General features: G+C 41.7%; 1 protein-coding gene across 1 annotated transcript; it reads right to left on the bottom strand.

Annotated features, from left to right (window-relative positions):
* Positions 1–4,758: 4,758 nt before the first annotated feature.
* LOC133903727 (putative glycine-rich cell wall structural protein 1) lies at positions 4,759–5,592 on the bottom strand. Its single transcript, XM_062345168.1, has one exon. It carries the CDS (start codon positions 5,573–5,575, stop codon positions 4,997–4,999), a length of 579 nt encoding a protein of 192 aa, XP_062201152.1. The 5' UTR covers positions 5,576–5,592; the 3' UTR covers positions 4,759–4,996.
* Positions 5,593–14,713: the final 9,121 nt, after the last annotated feature.

Raw genomic sequence — 14,713 nt, 5'->3', positions numbered from 1 at the left:
AGTCCGGTGATAAATGGAAATCTCCACCATACCATTTCTTCTAGAGAGCAAGTTTTCTGCGCAAATTGACCTTCTACACACCGGATAGTCTAGTGTTTTCACTGGATCGATCGCTGGACTATTTTATACAGAGAGCATGATTTGCTGCACCAAATTTTCATCCCATTCTCCGGATAGTCCGGCGTTCAATGAGCCCCTCATCGGACTTTTTTTCCAGAAAGTATGTCTTCTGGCCGAAATCGAACTACAAGCACCGAATAGTCTGACAATGACACGGTATTAATCACCAGACTATTTTTTCCAGAAAGTATGTCTTCTGGCCGAAATCGAACTACAAGAACCAGATAGTCTGGCGATGACACGACATTGATCACCGGACTATCCGGTATATAAAAAAAATCTTGCGTGCTATTTTTTCCCACCAACAACCAGCAATCCAATGTCGATGATCTGTGTTACAGAATACTGATGCGCTGGATGATAAGTTAGCCAGACCGGATGGCACTAGCAGTATTCAAGCCAGGGAATAATACTTCTAATCGCCAATTTTTTGTCCATAGAATGCTGTCTTTCGATGGCTACACGTCATAGTAGATTGAAGTGCTTAACTGGATAATCTTCGTACACTGAAGCTTAGATGAAAGAGTTAGATCGAGACAAATGTACTTGACTGTACTACTGAACAACCGGTGAGGCGGAAAAAAAGCGGATCAGCAGTAATTAACTCAGCAAGTTAATAAATGAACAATCACCAAGATATAACGATGGGCCAGGGTTGCATCTTGATTGCATGTTTAGCAATCACAAGCATCTACTAATCACCGGAACAGTTCTGCGAGCTAGTCGTAGTAAGAATCTGATGCATGCGGAGGTTGCTACGGTCACTCACAATACTTTGTTTTGTAGGTGATATCTTAGAGGAGATATAAGTAAGAAATTAAGTTAAGAAATAAGCTTTCAATGTATGTATGCGTGTGCTGCTTATTTCTTGAGATATCTTAAAGCAATTTATTATCTCATAATCATCTAGGATTATTCAAAGAGCAAGTTTCTTCCATAACAAACAAGCCCTATCTCTCTCCTCTTTAAATAACTTGCTACATCAGCTTTTAATTTATGTGGACACCTAATATATCTTATATCTTAAATGGCTAGGACTCGGCGGCCTCTTAGGGCATCAAGTTACTGTAGCATGCCTATGACAGGTGGGTCCTGACTCTAGCGCCACCTCCCGCCTCGCGTGAAGCCCAGAGAAATGCAGCGACTCTCTCGGTGGACTCCAGCCGGTGGCCCAAAAATTAGTGCATGCTCCTTCACTGCATACGTCGCATAGATTTCTCTCTATTGTCTAATCTATCTTCGAGCATCAAGTGCCAAGAAATAAAGAACATGTAGACAATCAGCCAACCGAGGACACACAACAAAGTACAGAGAAAGGAAGTACGTCAACAGGCAATCTTCAGCACAAAAACATGAACCAATCAGCCACAGAAAAAGGACGAACATAGATCAGCAAGAACATTGATGGAACCCTTGAATTCGACTAACAATCAAACAAATGCAACTGGAGATGTTCTTCGATCACTAATGGCTTTGGAGGCCGCAATCCTCCAACTGCTTCCTCCTCGGCCTTGCATCGGACAGTGACACCATCATCGTCATCACGGACGTCGTCATCTCCCTCAATGCCATATACCCTTAGGTGTCCGTTACAATCCCACCATGACAGTACCGCACCCACCCACGGTGGTCGCGGTCTCTCTCGCCTCCGGATCCGACAGATTCGAAGGAGCAGCGACCTCAACGGCGATCAGCCCGCCCTTCGGCGGTAGCCCTCTCGCACAGGCGTCGGTGGTCTCCAGAGAGGCGGCCAGCAGTTCGGCCTCCACAAGCGGCGCCCACATGGCGGCGAAGGCCAGTACCTACCTAGCGGCGGCCCTTTGCGCGAAAAAGGCAGCAACTCTGGCGCACGATGCCAATGGAAACCGCCCACCAGCAGCCTCCACCCTCATGGCCAGCTCGATTACCAGTAGTTGTGGCGGATAGCCTCCCAGCAGTGCGCAACCGCGCCTCGCATCGCCTGTGGCGGTTGCCTGCCCTCAAGGCGCACCCCGGTGGATCCAAAGGCGGCGGAGGCCCAACCGGCCTGCGACGGCTACTGCCCCCCCCCCCCACTACCGGCGGTTGTGCCCTCCATGACTAGTGTAGACCAACCCTAGAGGCAGCGACAAGCCCTATAGATGCAGGCAAAGGGGCTGTGGGAGGGGGGACAAACTTAACCCTAATCCCCTCCCCCCCCCCCCCCGTCAGTCTTATATATGCGAGCCCATCGGGCCGGCAAATGGATTGAGCCGGACATGGGCCAAGAACCCAATAACAGATTGGCGCACGAGTTTTTGCAGAAAAACCCTCGGTTGTTCTAGAAATTATGCGTTGATCTATTAAAATTAACTATAAAACATATGTTTTTATGTTTTAGTCCTCATGTTATATGTAAATTATGTTTTGCTGTATTTACATCATGAAAATACGCATTCCAGACCCTCAGGTCATCAGGAATTGCGTGATGATGTGTATTTTCAGCAATTAATATATACTACCTCAGTAATACTTCAAATTTCAATATAATTGCAGTTTAATATACACTTTTATTTTGCTTTCTTGCAATTATTTATTTTCATTTGTTTCGCAATTCAATTTTTTAAAAGCCTCCGCTTAAATAATTTGCAAAATTTCGGTGATTGCCTATCCATAGAATGTGGATTAAACACAATTAGTAAAGTTTGCAACATTAACTATGATTGTAGTGTCGTCCACCTTAACTGGATGGTGTATGGTGATTATGTATTTCCCAATATTTTGCATGTGCAGAGTCTATGTACTTTGCAGTAATTACATGTTACCTAGTTCCTTAGAAGTGGCGTCCAATACATTGCACTGTACATTAGCACTTGATGCTATCTATGTAGCGTTATATTGTTGTATCATGCAACATTTTTTATATTTCCGTATTGCGATATGAATATTTTTTAAAAAATACGAATGATGCAATCACATGTACGGGTGTGGCATAGCACGCCTATCTACCTAGTTAATGTCTAAGAAACCAGTCACGTTGGAGCATTGGGAGAGGCGGCCTAACTTTTTTTTATAGAAGGGCCTCGGAAATCGGCGAACTATGCAATTTCTCTAGCCATACCTCTTCTAAAGCATCGACGTAGAAGACGGAAAAAGACAAAGCTCATGTGGATATTGTATTTTGTAAATTCATAGAATTAATAAAATATATGGTTCCGCCTATGTGTGGTTTATTTGTCTCTATTTTGTTTACATGAGCAAATTAAATGACATGCTATGAAAGATATGTAAAATGGATTAATACTTCATTTCATTATTCTCAAGCCCGACTGATATATCTGAATATTTATATATACATACCAATACGTAATAGTTTGTGAAGTACACCCTGCAGTATACTACAGACTTCCAAGTATCAATCTCAATAAATTCCATTTTTTTCATCTTGTTCTTAATTTGAACCGATAATCAAATTTTGGTAACACTGCTTGTTCGAAATCCTAGTTATATCCATATTATGATATGTAATCTGATAATGTAATTTGGAGTATATCTTCACTGAGACATGAATTGAGTGTTGGAATTTTTATCTCTACAATTAAAATAATTTGGATTTCTAATTGACTGGCGTCAACAAGGATAAACTTTGTGGCACAGCCTCATAAGAACGTTCAAGTGAAAAGGTGGGGAATTTCAACTCCTAAATTTGAAGGGTTTGAAGTAAAATTTTGTTCTTTGCAGTAGGGAGTGAGGAACTTTCAACTGGAAGAATCTTTTCAGAAAAAAATGAGTCTAAATTGTGATGCATGTATTACGCATTTCGCCTATAATTCCTATCTTAATTCTGAACAAGCAATGTGTGATCAACGGCTCTGAGCTAGAGCTAGTGGAGGTAGCCCTTGGATAATATGGTGCTACATGAGGATCCCCAACATCCTCAGTGACAATGTGGTTGCGATTTTGAAAGTCTCCACAGCTTGATTAGTAGGGGTAGGGGGCGATATAAAGTGGAACTCGTTATGGATTGCTAGTGCCATGTAAATTATTGATGAAGCAACAAGAGGAGTTGCTTCATGTACATCGCTAGGGGGTGTGGGCAGGGGTTTGCTTGCAATGCGAGAACGCCAATTGGACACCGAAGGCCACAATCAACTTGAGCACGGCATGGACATGGCATGTGCTGGAGTCGGAAAGATAAGTTTTCCATTTTGCTCCCATAGATTGATTCATTTGTCCAACCAGATTGCTTGGAATATCTGTTTTGCCTAGCAAAACGGGAAGGAGAAGGCTTTGTTTCATAATGGCAAAAAATCTGGTCAATCCCAGTCACCCCAAAGGATTCTAGCTGAAATTAGCAGAACTAAGTTTACCATTCATTCCGGTACAAAATAAATAGAAACTAATATTTCAATCAAATCGAGTACAAATGCAAGAAATCAAGCCAAAATGCTAAGAAACGTCACTGTCCATTTTGGAGCAACACTTTGGTTTCCTGCTGGTGTGGCTAGAAGCCATATCTTTTGATGTTTCGGTGGTATCAGAACTGTATATACATATAAATGCCGCTAACCACATTTCGTATTTATTACCAGGTGGGAACTAGCTCGGCACAAGTAATCTTGATTGGAAGAGAAAACTAATGAACGAACCAGTTCTTATGACCATTCAAAGTGAGCTATCTAGACAAAATGGAGCAAGAGTAATATAATTTAAACAACCACAAACAAACAGTATGATCTGCATGCCTGCTTATATGTTACAACATTTAGTTGTACAATGATGGAGCCCTTTATTTAATTCAACTCTACCTAATACATTCATAGCATAAGGGTGAAATAAAATAAAACAAATTCTGTGAGATAAACAAGATAACAAGAAACATCATAGGTTGGGGCCCATCATCTCTGCAACAGAACTTCTAGGGGTTTGCATTACCATACCCAGATCCAGCACCATTGCCGCCTCCACTCCCACCATTTTGGCTGTTCCCTTGGCCTCCACCGTTGCCATTAGCATTAGCGTTTGCATTACCCGGTCCATACCAATATGTGGTGGCTTCACTAGATCCAGAGCCAGTGCCACTACCAGCACCATGGCCGCTAGAGCCATAGTAACCTCCGGCTTGTCCTCCTCCCCCACCACCTCCATTTCCACCAGCGTTAGAATATCCACCGTAGCCGTTGGATGACCCTTGAATATATTGACTAGAGCCTGAACCTGAACCAGATCCACCACCATGCCCAGAGCCACCATAATAGCTACTTCCACCACCTCCACCTCCGCCTCCGGCACTCGCATGAGCACCATTTGCACCACTCTCACCGGACCCAGTACCACTTCCAGAGCCTGAGCCACCACCATTAACATATCCTCCACCACCACCCTCTCCCGTACCAGTTCCTCCTGCACTAGAATACCTAGCAACCCTCACAGCATTGGCTAATCCCATGCTCAATAGGACAACGAAACCAAGGGCTACTAATTTAGTTCCTGCCATTGTGTGAGCTTACTAGTGTGAGATGAGATGAGTGCTGAGCAAAAGCTTTCCATGGATATTTATATTGCTCGAGGCCATGTACTGGTTCGTTATCTTAATAGCATGTTGGTGGTGTAGAGTTGACAACTTCCTAAGGCAAACAAGTGGAGATTATATAAGAGCAGTGGAAAATAGCGTTGATTTTACTATACCATGCAACTATATATTATATCGATTCCTACATGTATTTCTGTTTGCCCTGTCTTTCGATGCCCCTCCTAGCTGGCATCTCCAATCCAATGTCGATGGTCTACATTAGATAATACTACTGATGTCATGGATGATAAGTTAACCAGACAGGATGGCATTAGCAGTATTCAAGCCAGGGAACAATACATGTAATCTCCAATTTTTTTTTCCATAGAATGCTTTCTTTGGATAATACGGAGTAATGAACAAACACCAAGAGATTACGATGGGCCAGGGTTACATCTTGATTGCATGTTTAGCAATCACAAGCATCTACTAATCACCGGGACAATTCTGCGAGCTAGTCATAGTTGACATTGCAGGGGCGACCTCAAAGCACTCGTAATAATTGACTTTGACATTGTACGTGTGCTTGGACGTCGTAGGCTCGTAGCAAGTGGCAACCCAACCACGTACACGGCTGCATGCATGCAGAGGCTTGAAGTAAGAATCTGATGCATGCGGAGGTTGCTAACTTTTTTTATAAAGGGCCTCGGAAATCAGCAAACTATGCAATTTCTCTAGTCATACCTCTTCTTAAGCATCGACGTAGAAAACGGAAAAAGACAAAGCTCATGTGGATATTGTATTTTGTAAATTCAAAGAAGTAATAAATTAAAATATGTGGTTCCTCGTATGTGTGGTTTATTTGTCTCTATTTTGTTTTCATGAGCAAAATGACACGCTACGAAAAATATGTAAAATGGATTAGTACTTCATTTCAATCTTCTCCAGCCTTACTGATATATCTGAATATTTATATACGTACCACTACGTAATAGTTTGTGAAGTACACTCTGCAGTATACTACAGACTTCCAAGTATCACTCTCAATAAATTCCAAATTTTTTTCATCTTCTTATTCTTAATTTGAACTGATAATCTAACTTCAGTAACACCGCTAGTTCGAAATCCTAGTTATATATATATCCTCATGAAAACAAAAGGAAGAATTGTATCCTCATTGTTGCTGTCTGAGTGGATATAAAATTTTGGCCGCGTTAATTGCCCGTGTTGATTAAACTCAGATATCAGAAGCACCAGTTCAATACATTAGCACAGAATTAAGCAAGTACTACCTCCATTCCAACTTAGATGTCGTTTTAACCTTCAACACATAGAACAAGATTGCAATAAATTCTTCCTTGTATAATATATTAACTCTCTCGATTTCTCTAATATTCAATCAATGACATATAAGTCACCAATCTACCACACTTATTGAATTAAAAATCTACTTTCCAATAACCTTTAATATAGACACTCTAGTAAAACACCATCTTGAAAATCTAAGACGACATCTATTTAAAAACAAAATCAAATTTTTAAAACGATATCTAATCGAGAGCAAAGGTAGTAAATGACAACCTGGTTTAACTTTTAATTATTCCATATTTGGAAATCAGCACAGGAATCCTACATGTCCACCGATGTCCACCGATCAATAGAACAACTCCAGATAGTACTTTTTAGTAGCGGTAGTTGACATTGCAGAGGCGACCTCGAGGTTCGCGTAATTGACTTCTGACAAAATCTTGGCGTAGCTGGTTGCGACGCAATCACACATCCATACCAAAATTAAAAAAGAATCTCATGCGCGCGGAGATCGGGATAAGCGAGACAGCTAACAAGATCTAACCTGTATGAATACAATATAAGTAGAATTAGCACGTAGTATATACAAGTTAGTACCCCGCACGTTGACGTAGGGAGTCATTCCGATCATGATTAAATCATTCCTACAAAATTAATCATAAGTGCAGATTAGTAGTAATATCAAGTATCAACTCGTCCATTCAGATAAAAACCGACATTAATAACTACTATCATTGTCGGTTTCTAATACGAACCAATACTAATACTACGATTAGACCTGAAATTTTTATGCAATAGATTTTTGGCTCGCGCTGGCGTCCGCTCGGCTCAGTCACGACTCAGTCGTGTCCACCTTATCCTCTCAGTCTCTCACCCTCGCATCCTCACTTCTCGAGTCCTAACCCCCATCTCTCTCATCTGGTCTCTCCTCCGACCTCCTCCCCTCCAGCCTCCCCTCTGGCATCCTCCCACCATCAGGGGTGGCGAGATCCGGTGCAAGGTGGCGGGATACGCTGCGGGGTGGCGGGATCTGGTGGAGAAGGTGCCCACGCCAGCGCATATCGGGTCCAGTGGAGAAGGTGCCCACGACGCTGCTCGCCACCGTCTTCTCCGTCGGGGGCAATGGGATCCGGCAAGGGGGTGGCGGGATACGCTGCGGGGGTGGCAGCTCGTTTATTTTTTTTGGGATCGGGAACCTATTTCATTGCCGGTTGGAGGCATGAACCGGTATTGAAAAGATCGTTCAGCGTCGGCTTTAGATCCGATACTGATAGTCACTGACTATCAGTACCGAATAAAGAGTGTCGGTTAAAAAACCAGTAGTGAAGTCGTTTTTCAACCGACACGGATATGTAGTTCTGTAGTAGTGAATAACTAACAATTGAAGTTGAAAATAAGAAAAATCACTAACGGTTTAAATTGAAATGCTCTTGGAGGAGAATGGCCTCTAAGAGCATTCCCAGTCAATTTTCTAAATCTCGCTCTCTATATCTCCATATAGAGAGTATATCTAGAAGATTCCTTCTCCATTTCTTTATACGCTCCTACCGACTCTCTAAATTTCGCTTCCTTAATTTCACTCACCTATATTTTATTAGTATCCTATAAATAAAAAATATTTTCAACGGCTATATTTACCACAGCTATATTTCATATAACAAAATAACCAAAAAATTACGAACAAGTATGTTGCTAACTCACGAGCCGTGCAGTAGCCGTGCATCAGAGGATCCCGTCCGTCCTTCAAGAAACATCATGCTTCAAACCCATTTTCCCAAGCTTCATTGGTGGAAAGCTTGGATTTTCTTTTCCTACCACCGAAGGGAAAAAGTGCTTGAGATAGATTGGCAGTGATCTTGGATTGAGACACCATGGAGAGTTGGAGACCCACAGATCAAGAAGCCATAGCCAAAGGTTGGTGCTGTTTAGGGAAAGCTAGAAGATTCTTGAATGAGCTGGTGGTGGTAATAGACTACTAGTAAACTATTGAGTCTGGCCTCCTGGGTGCTTGAGCTCCTGCGGGACTAGTTGGTGAGCTCCTGCGGGACTAGTAGGCGCGCGGGGCGTGGAGTACGGGCAGCAGCCTAGGCAGGCATCACGCGGCCACGCGTAGGACCGTGTGCACCACGGTAAGCACTAGGAATACACCGCCACCTTAAGATATGGCGTGGTGGCGAGGTGAGGGCAAAACCCATCACGAGATATGAAGGGGAAATGACGCGAGGGAGATTTCACGGGAGAGGGGAGGCCGGCAGTTGTTGATGGAAAGAGTGCTATCCTCCTCCCTGGATGTAGCGAGCGAGAGGGAGGCGATAGCGAGCCCCAATTTTTGGCGAGCGTGATGATGAGCCGACTGGAGGTGGGTTTTCCTCCTTATCGTTATATTTGGCTAAAGCAAGCGTGATGACGAGCCGGCTGGAGATACTCTAAGAGTACTAATATGATTTCAACATAATTTCACTCAGAGTGTTCGTTGTAATTTTTGTTTTTTTTGGTTATTTTATACTTAGGGTTCTGTATATCCTTGCTATACAGAAATCGAGAGTGAACTCTTATACGGTTATATCATCTTGATAAAATGTTGAGAGTCAGTAAACATTCCATTATCGAAAAAAGAGTACTCACATGAGGAGCACAACATGTGAAGAAGCCTCATGAACAGAGATCAACAAACCCGGTGCTTACTTATAAACGACCACAGTTGTGGAGTTTGATATGCTGTTGGTAGATCTTACACTAGAAGTGGAGCATGCTAGTTCCATTACATATTATGTAAGAATAATTGAAAAATGTAAGGACGATTAATTGTGTGTGCACTGCAAATGACAGTGAAATAGAAATGTAGAAAAAGATGTAAAGTAGAAATTAGCAAGCAGAAATGGAGTGTGACAATAGTTTTGCACGACTGGAGATGGTGACAAAAATTATAGATTCCTCTGTATCTCAGGCTGCACATGGGGAGCAATAAACATAAATCACAGGCTTAACATAATTTTGATTCATAAGAATCAATTTGGAAAAACACAATGTGTAGATGATATCCTCTTGCACGAAAGATTACTGGGGGTAAAATATTCATATGTATTTATGCAACCGACCAACGTACGTATATCATCTGAGAAAGTCATCATTGATCACATATTCACACATATTTAACAGAATTTTTACATTGGCACTGAATGTTTGGTATCTGGTAACAGAAGGAATAACAGTATCCTCGTTGTTGCTGCCTGAGCCAATATCATCCATGCTGACAAAAGCAAGCGCATATTGGCACGTACGGTAAGCAACTAAATACAAAAAGCATGTCTGCGCGAGTGTATGGATAGAACACATTTTAGGTGCTGTGCGTCTGCGCGTGTGCGATCAAGTGCTTCGAAGCAATATTGGTGGTTGACAGGTTCTTCGTCCCATATAATTACTGATGTATGTTGTATTAGCTCAGCCAATTATGTATTTTTCTTAATAGCATACATGGAATGCTCCTGGATGTCCAAAGGAATTTCGAAAAGTGAGTGGGGTATTTGACCTCCTGAGAGTAACAGAGCTGCTATGCCAGAAGATGCAACTGCTAAATCTATCTTTCTAGGGTTTCTAAAACTGTTGAGCAAAGTATTCCATAGAAAAGTTTTACCAGTTCCAGCATGGGCGGATCCGAGGGATGGGGGCTGGGGGGCTTAACCATTTAAGGCTGAATACTCTATTTCAACATGGTAGGATAGCCATCAGATGTATAGTTGTATTTAGAGGATGGTAGTTTCGATTATCCAGACTTTACAAAATAGTGATGTACGTAATAATTATAGATAATTAGAAATTTATTAAGTAGACGGAGGTTTAATTAGTTGAAAGTGGTTAGTTTGCTTAGGAGAAATATTGATTGTAGTGAACTAAACGTATTGTTAGATGATCATCTGTCTTGGTAATTTTGTCAGTGTTTCGATAATTAGAAGTATATGGTTTGGTACTAATGTTGGATATATTTTTGGATGTTTCCAAGTATATCCGATAAGCTATATTTTCAGATATATTATGGTGAAGATCAAATTGGTTATGGTGCTTACTGGTGTAGATCTCTTTGGATTTCAACATGTCATTAAGGGACTTAGTAGAGCAAATGAGAGGACCATAGTGGGTGTGTGCAAGTGGCTGATGTGTCATTTTCAACTGGATCCCCTACACCATAAGCTTAAGCTGAGAGCTGTGCTAAGCCATGCTACTTATGGGTACTTCAGGGAGCTTGTCTCGATTAATACGATAGCTACATGGAGGCAATATGCAGATATAGCATGTGAACATGGTCTCCCTCTTGTGCTGCTAGCTGAGGCGTATCAGAAGGATCCAATAGAGATAAACGTTAGGGAAACAGTGGCAGGAACAAGTCAGGCTATGGTGGATGAAGTAGACTCAGCAGCTATGGGGGACGAGTAGAATGTTGGGGATCTGTGCAGGAGATGCAACCAAGGGTGAGGCCGATGAGTGGGAGCACATCTATAGCATAATTGAAGATATGGAGAGGGAGGATCAGTAAGTCGAGGAAGCCATTTCCTATGAGGATTCATTCGACGAGGAGGAAAATACTCATGTTCCTGCAGAGTGGAGGAACCAGGATTTTTCACAGGTAGTGGTCAGTGAGGGTCATCGAGCACCATGAAAATATCATAAGAATGAGGTGTCGTAGGATGCTATGTATCCTAGTATGGAGGCTGTTATTGATGAAGTGAAATATTGGTCGCTATCTCTTCGGAGGTAGTTCAAGGTTGTGAAGTCAAGCAAAAGGGGATACAACATCAAGTGTTTGGTACCTGATTGTCGATGGCGGGTGCACGCATTCAGGGGAAGTGGGTTGACCACTAAGAGTGCTCAATAGTTATGAAGCATGACTATCACATTGAGGAAATAGAGTTCACACACCGGAATCTGTTATCTGCTTTTGTTGACAATATTATTTACGAAGAGATTGTGAACAACCTAAATTATGAGCCACGATCAATAATTCGTACTATCGAGGAAAGGTTCCAGTACATAATAAGCTACACCAAGACATGGAAAGCGAAACAGAAGGCTATTGAGAAGAGGTTTGGGTCTTACGAAGCATCATATCACAGTCTTACCACATCAACTAGCCACAATACATACGAGAAACCCTGGAAGTTATTTTGACATTAAGCATTACCCCTCGAGTGAAGTGTTTGGACTTCTCGTACTGCAACGTGTTTTCTTTGTATTTGCAGCAACCATCAAGGCATTTAGGCACTATCGACCCATCATTTGCTTGGATAGGATGTTCCTCACTGGGAAGTATAAAGGACAATACTGTCTGCAATTAGGTTAGACGGGAACAACCAAGTCATACTACCGGGGTTTGCCTTTGTGAAGAGCGAGAATGGGGATAACTGGTATTAGTTTCTTGAGCGGGTGAAGCATGCTATTATTCTGGACCGGTCTGATGTATGTTTTATTCATTATAGACATGTAGCGTTGTTGCAAGCATTGCTGGATATATAATATGGCAATGTTCGATGGTGTGTAAGAGCAAATTGGCCAGACTTGAAGAGCAGGTGGTGCATAAAGTATATGGGTGCAAATTTTTACAGACAATTAAAAAACAAGCACTTGATGAATCTTTTCATGAATCTTTTATAGACAAATCTAAATTTTATATTTGGTAAACATGCACAAAAATATTCATGTTGCATTTTGGGATATTATGAATTTAATTGGAGTCATGTTTCTGTAATTAAATTTGAATTTCCTATTCAAATTCAAATTTTATGCTTCTCTAAAAATCTTAAAATAATTTCTAATTTTAAATCTTATCGAGCTGGGAAAATCCTTCCCATTCTCAAATCTTTGCCCACTTTATCCCAATTGATCTCCCTCTTTTCATTTTCTATATTTTCCACCTGGGCAGAATCGATCCTCCTTCTCCCTTTCAGCCCAGCCCCTTGGGTTAGACTTTTTGTATCCAGACAATTTTGAACTCAAACAACTGTCTACGACCATAGTTTGGAATATATATCCCAGACAGTTTCATAGGTCGGAACCATCTGTGATATAGGTCATCGCAGTCATCATTTTCTCTAGAACAGTCTACTATACCTTCAAAACTCTTTTTTTTTTACTATCCTCCGATCCATGTCTTGACCTTTGCTATTCGTTTCATACACACAATAATTGATTTCAAGGTATTTCATACACTACTAGTTAACTCCCAGCACGCTAAATAAGGTATTTAACACGCTGGCCACCAAACCAAGCAACCCCACGTCCGCAACCATAAAATCATTTTTTTATGGACTACACTGTTTTTATTGTCATTAGACGTTTTTCCAGTCTCGGAATGGGTTTTTGTCCGATCAAGGGATAGGAATTTTCTGGTTGTCGGTTTTTGGGTCTCGGAATGGATTTTTTTGGGTCAAAGAATAGGGATTTCCCGATCGTCGGATTTTCTGGTCTCGGAATGAGTTTTTTCTGGTCAATGAATAGGGAGTTTTGGATCGTGGACTAATTCAACAAGGTTGTGTTAGGCGGCACATTAAATAGTATGGCCCTATATATACATATATACACATACATGCATACACACACACACACACACACATATATATATATATATATATATATATATATATATATATATATATATATATATATTGATTTTATCTTACAAGCAACCAAAAGCCATGGTTGGTGCCGCTGGCGAAGGCAAAATGAAGTAGGGCCTGCATCGCTACACTGATCCATTGCATGCCTAGCTAAGTTAGACATATATTTATGATATTACAACCAAATTAAAACCAAAATTTATGGCCGGGTGTTGCTATACCGCCTCCATTGCCTAAGCTATTAGCTATAGCTAGCTAGCACTATATATCTATTGTGTGCTAGCTGCATGCACACATTACTATCTACTATAACTTTCTCTTCTTTGAGGAAAGGGCGTCATAGTCGTTGTCATCATCCATCAACATTAGTTGGACCAGTAATCTTGATTGGAAGAGAAAATGAACTAGTTTTTATGACCATTCAAAATGAGCTATTCTAGGCATAATAGAACAAGAGTAATATAATCTGAACAACCACAATCACACAGTATGATCTGCATGCCTGCGTATACATTACTACAATTGGTTGGACAACGATGGAGCCCTTTATTTAATTTAACACTACCTAATATATCCATAAGGGTAAAATAAAGTAAAACAAACATAAAAATAACAAAAGAAATCATAGGTTGGGCCCCATCTTCCTGGTAGTGGCACTTCTAGGGGTTTGCATTACTGTACCCAGATCTATCACCATTGCCGCCACCACTCCCACCATTTTGGTCGGTTTCTTGGCCACCACCGTTGCTATTAGCATTAGCATTTGAGTAAACCGGTCCATACCACTATGTGGTGGCTTCATTAGAGATGGAGCCAGTGCCGCTACTAGCACCATTGCCGCTAGAACCATAGTAACCTCCAGTTTGTCCTCCTTCACCACCACCACCTCCTCCACTACCACCAGCGCTAGAATACCCGTCATAGCCGTCATATGACCCTTGACTATATTGGCTAGAGCCTGAGCCCGAGCCAGATCCACTGCCAGATCTAGATCCACCATAGTAGCTACTTCCACCACCCCTGCCGCCTCCTTCACCACTCGCATGCACACCATTTGGACTAATATCACATGACCCGACACCACTGTCGGACCGCCGCCATTCACATATCCCCCGCCCCCACCCCACCCCCACCCGTACCAGTTCCTCTAGCACTGGAGTACGTAGCCACTCTTGCAGCATTGGCTAATCCCATGCTCAAAAGGACA

This window comes from Phragmites australis, chromosome 21 (genome assembly GCF_958298935.1).
Source record: "Phragmites australis chromosome 21, lpPhrAust1.1, whole genome shotgun sequence".
Lineage (NCBI taxonomy): Eukaryota > Viridiplantae > Streptophyta > Magnoliopsida > Poales > Poaceae > Phragmites > Phragmites australis.
This window is presented reverse-complemented; position numbering and strand designations above follow the sequence as displayed.

Excerpts from the sequence above, each read along its gene's own strand:
- LOC133903727 (XM_062345168.1), bottom strand. The coding sequence starts at position 5,575 with ATGGCAGGAACTAAATTAGTAGCCCTTGGTTTCGTTGTCCTATTGAGC.